Genomic DNA, 8,341 nt, shown 5'->3' on the forward strand with positions numbered 1-8,341 from the left:
TTTGAGACAATGTCACTGTTGCCCAGGCTGGAGTGCAGTGATGCGATCTCAGCTCACTATAACCTCTACCTCCCAGGTTCAAACGATTCTCCTGCCTCAGCCTCCCCAGTAGCTGGGATTACAGGCGCCTGCCACCATGCTCAGCTAACTTTTGTATTTTTAGTAGAGATGGGGTTTCACCATGTTGACCAGGCTGGTCTCAAACTCCTGACCTCAGGTGATCCACCCAACTCAGCTTCCCAAAGTGTTGGGATTACAGGTGTAAGCCAACACCCCCAGCCCAGAAAGACTTTTAATTATACTTACTGGACAAAAAAATAGACCAACAATTTTGAAAAATGTTTCCAAAAAGGTTACGACAAACTAAAAGAGAGGTTGCAACCTGACAACCTCTGGGTGGAACTGAGCCTATAGACTCATTTTGTTTGGCCTTTACAGTCCTCACACTTTATTTTGTTTTTTTCTTTTTGGAAAAAAAAGAAAAAAACTCTGTCACCCAGGCTGGAGTGCAATGGCACGATCTTGCCTCACTGCAACCTCTGCCTCCAGGGTTCAAGCAATCTCCTGCCTCAGCCTCCCAAGTAGCTGGGACTATAGGCACACCCTGCCACACCTGACTAATTTTTTTTTGTATTTTAGTAGAGACAGGGTTTCACCATGTTGCCCAGGCTGGTCTCGAACTCCTGAGGTCATGTAATTCTCCCGTCTCAGTCTCCCAAAGTGCTAGGATTACAGGTGTCAGCCACCATACCCAGCCTCACATTTTCAAAAATAATGACTTAGTGTGTTTTTTTGAGATGTCATATTTTAAAACTCTGGATTGCCACCTATTTTTAAGCTATCAGGAAATCTGGCATTCCTAGGCACTTCTTTCTACATGGCAGCTGCTGGCTGGAGCTGAATAGCAACTGTTCCGTTTCAAGGGGGCATGTCTGGTCCAGGTGGCCACTGTCCCCATCGAAGCAGGTCCTTTCATTTATATTACCTGCCAGGCTGCAGAGGCACTTGAATTTGTAACCAATGGATTAAATTCCATTGTCCAAAATATGCCTTCTCCTAGGCATTCGGGTGAGTAATATAATTTTACTGGACCGGTTTAAAGAATAGTAAGTATGAGTTTTGGTTTTGCCATGGCAAACAGTGTAGTTGAGCAACCTTCAACCTGTGGATGAATTACTAAGCCGATTGAGAGATACTGTGTTTCTATTACACGGTTGCAGCAGTGCTACCCAACAGATCTGTTGAGAAAGACCAATTATTTCTAGACTAATTAAAGGTCTTGATTAAAAAACTGTACATCTGCCTGGCTGCCTCCTGTCAAACTACATTTTTATGCAGATTTTCCCTTTTTTATTTTGGTGAGTCTGAAGATGACAACGGCAACACGACAAGAAGTCCTTGGCCTCTACCGCAGCATTTTCAGGCTTGCAAGGAAATGGCAGGCGACATCAGGGCAGATGGAAGACACCATCAGAGAAAAACAGTACATACTAAATGAAGCCAGAACGCTGTTCCGGAAAAACAAAAATGTAAGTAGACCCCACTGGGAGATTGCACAGAGGAGAGGAGTTCCTTATGATATTTGTTTATTTCTTTTCGGTCCTTAATTGAGAGGGCTGAGCCACACAGTCTTGGTGGCAGAACGTGGGGCAGGAAGGGGCCAGTGCACAGCTTGGCTAGCTCACCTGACCACTGCGAAGGCTGTGTTTCTCTCTTCACTTCTTCCAGGTCTCAAACCAGCCAGTAAGTGGCTCACTGTGCTCAGAAGACCCTATGAGCCAGGTGACATGTGTCAGGCCAATGAGAGTTTTCAGAGGAGGAGCCAGTCCCGATACTGTACCCATTGCTGGCCACTCCCATAGGAGGTGTGTGGGGAAGTGGTTTTTTGTTTTTTTATTTTTTTTCAATTCATAAACTATTCAAAGCCTCTAAATATAAAGCCATTTAGAAGGAAGAGAATAGGATTAAGACACAGGGTTTCCTTCATAACAGCTTTGAACTCAAGCCTCTTTGGTTAGCAGAGTGAGGTTGCCCTTTGGGACCACAAAATTGGGTAAAATAGTGTCTCCATTAGCTGGTTTAAGGGAAATGCACACCCAGACAGCAGGGAGCCAGACTGGACCCACCCCCACGAGCGCTAAAGCATTAGCTGTTAGGTTCAGGGAAGACCACCTGGCGCTAAGCGTGGAAAGAGGCTTTCATGCCTGACTTCTCTTCCACCTCCTCACTGACCTAATAGATTCAGCGCTGTCACTGCTCCCCTCATGAAACCTCCTAACGATCTACCCTCACCACTTTTCCTTCCCTGACCTCTGACTCCCTGTCTTCGGCCCTGTCATCACACGCCCTCCTGCCAGCTGCAGGGGTCCTCTCAAGGTCGAACCTCTGTGCTGAGGCCTGTGCAACATGCAGCCACCTTGTGATTTAAGCTATCACATCTGAATCCTCAGCCTTGGTCTATGCCTGGCCACCTGAAGGACCTTACCAGAGCATAATGGTCCAAAGCAGGGTCATCTTTCTACAGGAATGCCTGCCCTTCCCCACTGGCCCATTGGTGTCACAGCTCCTGTCACCACTCTGCCACTTTTTGTTCTCATTCCTCACTCAACAAATATCCGATTGCCCACTGTGTGCCAAACACAAGACTAGGTGTTGAGGACAAACATGAGCCAAACCAAGGCAGAGCTGTCAACGGCATTTGAGTTAAATGGAAAGAAATATAAAATTACAGTTGAGAAAAGTGCTACAAAGACTGGGCATGGTGGCTCACACCTGTAATCCTACCACTTTGGGAGGCCAACGCTGGAGGATCAGTTGAGCCCAGGAGTTCAAGACCAACCTGGGCAACATAGCAAGTCCCTGTCTCTTAAAAAAAAAAAAAAAAAGCCAGGCATGGTGGCTCACACCTGAAATCCCAGCACTTTGGAAGGCCCAAGGTCAGGAATTCCAGACTAGCCTGACCAACATGGTAAAACTCTGTCTCTACTAAAAATATAAAAATTAGCCAGGCATGGTGGCATGCACCTATAGTCCCAGCTACTCAGGAGGCTGAGGCAGAATCGCTTGAACCCGGAAGGCAGAGGTTGCAGTGAACCGAGATAACACCACTCCACTCCAGCCTGGGCAACAGAGTGAGACTCCATCTCAAAAAAATAAAAAGTGCTACCAAAGAAACCCGTCTAATCGGCAGCAACTTTCCCTTCTCTGAATCCGTGATGCCTCTAGCCTTTCAAGGCTGACTTACTTATGAAGTTTCTCTCTATCCTTCTAACCTTCCTCCAAACTTAGCTTCCCCAAACTTTTTCTGCTCTTAGCATAGGCCATGCTTGCCAAACCAGAGTATATGTACCGCATGAATTCCTTAAAATGGGAATAAAATACAATTGCTATTTCTATTTATTCTTTCCTTTCATCTTTGTAAAAAGTCCATCTGGTACATAGTTACAATGAACTTGTTTGTACATATATATAATTTATAAACTACTAAATTTATAAATTAATATAAATACATATATGGGGGCTGTGGACTCAGAAATTTTTTTAATGAAAAGAGTAGGTGGGCTGGGCACACTGGCTCATGTCTGTAATCCCAGCACTTCGGGAGGCCAAGGTGAGTGGATCACTCAAGGTCAGGAGTGCAAAACCAGCCTGGGCAACATGGTGAAACCCCATCTCTACTAAAAATACAAAAATTAGCCAGGTGCAGTGGCACAAGCCTGTAGTCTTAGCTACTCAGGAGACTGAGGCAGGAGAATTGCTTGAACCCAGGAGGCAGAGGTTGCAGTGAGCTGAGATCACGCCACTACACTCCAGCTTGGGTGACAGAACGAGACCCCATCTCAAAGCAAAAAAAAGAGTAGGTGATCAGCCAGGCATAGTGGCTCACGCTTGTAATCCCTGCGCTTTGGGAAGACAAGGTAGGTGGATCACTTAAGGTTAGGAGTTCAAGACCAGCCTGGCCAACATGGTGAAATCCCATTTCTACTAAAAGTACAAAAATTAGCTGGGCATGGTGGTGCATGCCTGTAGTTCCAGCTACTCGGGAGGCTGAGGCACGAGAATTACTTGAACCCAGGAGGCAGAGGTTACAGTGAGCCAAGATCATACCACTGCACTCCAGCCTGGGCAACAAAGCAAGACTCTGTCTCAAAAAATAATAATAATAAAAAGAGTAGGTGATCAAAAGGTTTGGAGATCCCTAAGTAGCTGTTTATATTCTCCTTTTTCTTCTTTATGTTGCCATAGTTTTCCCAACCAGATTATCAGTTTTTTGAACATATAAACAAGGTCTTATACTTTTCTAGTATATCCCAAAGGACCTCATTGTGATGTCACTAAATGAATGAGCAGCTGTAAATACTTTAATTCAACTGAACTCCTCTAGGAAATCTTCAATTTCTTTGCTACCCCCCTCAATCCCATGATGGCCACCTGTTCTGAATTCCAATAGCTGTCTGTAGCAGTCACTGCATCCATTGATTATATACCACTGTGCCTTTTCTGTAGCTTCAAGTATCAGAGTTGTTCTGCCTAGGTAATAACTTGGATAGTTAAGGCACTGTCCAGCCTGTGGTGTTGGGCCTAGTACATGCCCAATAAACCTTTGCATGCACACTCATCTGGAAACTACTCAGACTTTGGTTTTTCAGTTATTGCAATAACCCTTCCTTTGCCTTGGCCTGGATTGGCTTGAGGGGTGGGCCAGAGGGAGGTGTATGTGTCACAGACAGTACATGAGATTATTTGGGAGTAGGCAGAAGAGGTACATGGGTTTTTAATTTTAAGATATGTACTTGCTTTAGCACGTGTTAGAAAGGAAAGAGAATATTAGACCACACTTTCACAAATACTATTGCTTAAGAGAGAGTTCATTTAATGAAAAATTTTAACATTAGTATATGTAGTATGTGGATATGGCAGAATCATGCAGCCAGCCCGTGAATGACTGAATTTGGAGTATGCTAGCCCCGGCTTGTTCAGATAGACAGCTGAAGTCCCAGAAGCCCCAACCCCCTTAACTAATATCTTTGTCAAAGGCTTTCTCTTTCTTCCTCATGCAGACGTAAGGAGTTTCTTGTAACTTTGATTGTTCTGAGAGTTTAATAATCCAGAGGTATCCTGTGAACTGCTCTGAATCTCAGTGGGCAAATGAGAATGTGGAAATCTTTTCCAACACAGACAGCAAATCAATGGCTTCTGAGAAGCACAGAGGTCAGAAAGTTGGGCCTCTGCCGCAAGGGACTCAGCTGTGGTTCTCTGCATTGCTGTTCCTGGAACTCTTCATCTCTGCTCCAAGAGGTGCCATAGGACAGGAATGCCCTTGAAATTTCCAAGCCACATAGACCCAGACTTTGCTGTGGGTGTTATCTGGTGCTGATGCAATCCTAGCTCTCCTTTGAGGTCGGCTTGCAAACTCCCAGCACAGCCGCGTCTTGATTCATTTCCTTCCTCAGAATGAAAGAGTTTCTCCCTTTTTCCTACTTGGCTGTTTTTCAGAATGAATTTCTTATTCCTTTAATTGAAAGTAGATTATACCATGATTTGACTATTTTGGAATTTCAAAAGCCCTTTGTTCCCCTTACTAATGAGCAAGGCAGTTGACAGTTTAAGAGGGGTAGATCATTCTCCAGTGTCTTACTCCAGGGGTTTCAGGACAGCACTTGCAGAAACCATTGGGTAACTTTAAAGTTTAATTAACATAAAGAGGGTGTGAAGAAGCACTCAGTCAGTGTTGGTGGGAATATAATTTATAGATTGTTGGTAGGAATACAAATTGGTAATTTGGGAATATCCATGAGACTTAAAAATGCATGAACCTATCCCCTTTTTCCTAGCAGTTCTCTCTAGGAATTCATCTTTTAGATTCATATGCATGGGAGCAAAATAATTTTAGAGGGATCCATAGCAGAATCACTTATAATAGCAAAAAAGTTGGAAATCAGTATCCATGGGTAGGAGATTGGTTAAATTATAATAAAGCCTTCTGTTGGAATTTTGTGTAGCAGTTAAAAAGAAGGGGCAGCTCTATAGATGGAAATAGAGGGAACTTCAAGTTATGTTAATGAAAAAGAAAAGGTTCAGAACAAAGGGAGCTATTGTTTGCATGAGAAAAATAATAAGCTTCTATATACATGTGCATTTTCATATATACATAGAATACCCCCACAAGAACACATGAGAAACTGCTGATTGTTATCTTGAGATGAGGAACTGGAAGAGAAGAGTAAGAGGGAAGCATAGCTTTTATGTTATATCCTTTTTATTATTTGAGTTATCTTTACCATGTGTACATATTACCTTCTTTAACGATTCAAAAAGTTTATGGTAAGCTTTAATATTAAATTGCTTTTGATTTTCCAAATTAGCAACATTTAATTTACTGGCCAGTGAACTGAAAAAGTTTGAGAAAATGTATACCTATACTCTGTGTACCGTTAGAAATATGCTAACAGCCTCATTTCTTTTTCCTTTTTAAATAGCTCACGGACACAGACCTAATTAAACAGTGTATAGATGAATGCACAGCCAGGATTGAAATTGGACTGCATTACAAGATTCCTTATCCAAGGCCAGTAAGTGTGACTCTGATTAAACAGGTGGTGGGTACTTACCCTCATCAACACAGTTGTTTCCAAGAATGTATAACAAGAGGGCAAGTGCTTGCTGAGAAGCCTAGAGCTGCTGTGGGAAGCATGTTGGAAATAAGCTATCCTTGCATGCTGCCAGCCATCACAACAAAGTAAAATGTCAATGAATGCATGACGTCTCCTACTTACACAGCCTTCCACATATGGAAGGGAAAACCAGCTCACACTATAGAGCTTTTCTTATTTCATTTTCATCTTTTTTATGGAAATGTAGTTTTTTAATTATAAAAGGCAGGTTTATTGTTACTAAAAGAATAAAGTTCATTGCTTAAACTCATTACTTAAAAAAAAAATGAAGAAAGTTCAAACATGAAAGGAATGCATAAAGTAGAAAGTAAAAATGGTCAAAAATTCTCACCTAGGCTAGGCACTGTAGCATATGCTTGTAATCCTAGCACTTTGGGAGGCCAAGGCAGGAGGATCACTTGAGCCCAGGAATTTGAAACCAGCCTGGGCAACACAGTGAGACCCCATTGCTACACAAAATTTAAAAATTAGCTGGGCATAGGGACACACTCCTGTAGTCCCAGCTACTTGAGGGACTGAGGTGGGAGAATTGCTTCAGTCCAGGGGGTTGAGGCGGCAGTGACCCATGATTGTACCACTGGACTCCAGCCTGGGTGACAGAGCAAGACCCTGTCTCAAAAAATAAATTAAATAAATAAATAAATAAATAATATATATAAATTTAAAATAATAAAATAAATTTATATAAATAAATTTAATACATTCAGAATGTCTATCAAGAAACTAATTTTCAAATTTATATGAATTTAGAATGATAAATATATATAAATTTATGTTTTTCTTTCTCAAATTCTTTCAAACCATAAATTTAAAACAACAAAATAAATTTTAAAATTTTAAATTTATTTATTTATGGAGACTAAATGTCTCTCTCTGTCACCCAGGATGGGTGCCGTGGTGCAGTCATGGCTCACTGCAGCCTTGAATTCTCAGGCCAAAGCAATTCTCCCACCTCAGTTCCCCAAGTAGCTGGGACTACAAGCTTGTGCCACCACACCCAGTTAATGTTTTCATTTTTTGTAGAGATGGGATCTCACTGTGTTGCCCAGGCTGGTGTTGAACTCCTGGGCTCACCTCAGCCTCCCAAAGCTCTGAGATTACAAGCATGAGCCACCGTGCCTGGCCAAAATTCCTTTTTGTTTGTTTGGTTGTTTGGAGATAGTCTTACTCTGTCACCCAGGCTGGAGTGCAGCACGATCTCCGCTCACTGCAACCTCCGCCTTCCGGGTTCAAGTGATCCTCATGCCTCAACCTCCCGAGTAGGTGGGTCTACAGTCCTGTGCCACTGTACTCAGCTGATTTTTTGTATTTTAATAGAGATGGGGTTTCACCATGTTGCTCAGGCTAGTCTTCAACTCCTGAGATTAGGCAATCTGCCCGCCCTGACCTCCAAAAGTGCTAATATTGCAGGCGTGAGCTACTGCACCCAGCCCAAAATTCTTAAAAAATTATTTGTATAGAAGGTGACCACTTTAACTGTTAAATGGAAAATTGCCAATGTTCAATCCTTTTACCTACAAAAACAGCGATTTTATATTGTAGCGGCTCAACCTAATTAGTTTGGTAGTATACCCATTTAGTCTTTTTTTCTATACTCATGTACCTACATTTTTTCTTTACATATGTAGGATTCTGGATATAATGTTTTACTGTCTACTTATTTTACA

General features: G+C 42.3%; 2 protein-coding genes across 6 annotated transcripts in view; one reads left to right on the forward strand and one right to left on the reverse strand.

The window, feature by feature from the left end:
- The window catches only part of LYRM1 (LYR motif containing 1), a 25,024-nt gene that overhangs the window by 13,330 nt on the left and 3,353 nt on the right, over positions 1-8,341 (forward strand). For 3 of the 5 annotated variants that reach the window (XM_017534338.2, XM_017534337.1, XM_037740571.1), the window contains 2 exons: positions 1,371-1,529; positions 6,480-6,572. In XM_017534338.2, coding sequence (XP_017389827.1) covers positions 1,371-1,529; positions 6,480-6,572 — 252 coding nt within the window. Of the gene's footprint in view, positions 1-1,049; positions 1,069-1,363; positions 1,530-6,479; positions 6,573-8,341 lie in introns of those variants that run through there. The other 2 variants (XM_017534341.1, XM_017534340.1) reach the window with 2 other exon arrangements.
- The window catches only part of DNAH3 (dynein axonemal heavy chain 3), a 237,164-nt gene that overhangs the window by 10,116 nt on the left and 218,707 nt on the right, over positions 1-8,341 (reverse strand). The window lies entirely within an intron of this gene.

Source organism: Cebus imitator, unplaced genomic scaffold (assembly GCF_001604975.1).
Source record: "Cebus imitator isolate Cc_AM_T3 unplaced genomic scaffold, Cebus_imitator-1.0 Scaffold85, whole genome shotgun sequence".
In the NCBI taxonomy this organism is placed as follows: Eukaryota; Metazoa; Chordata; class Mammalia; order Primates; family Cebidae; genus Cebus; species Cebus imitator.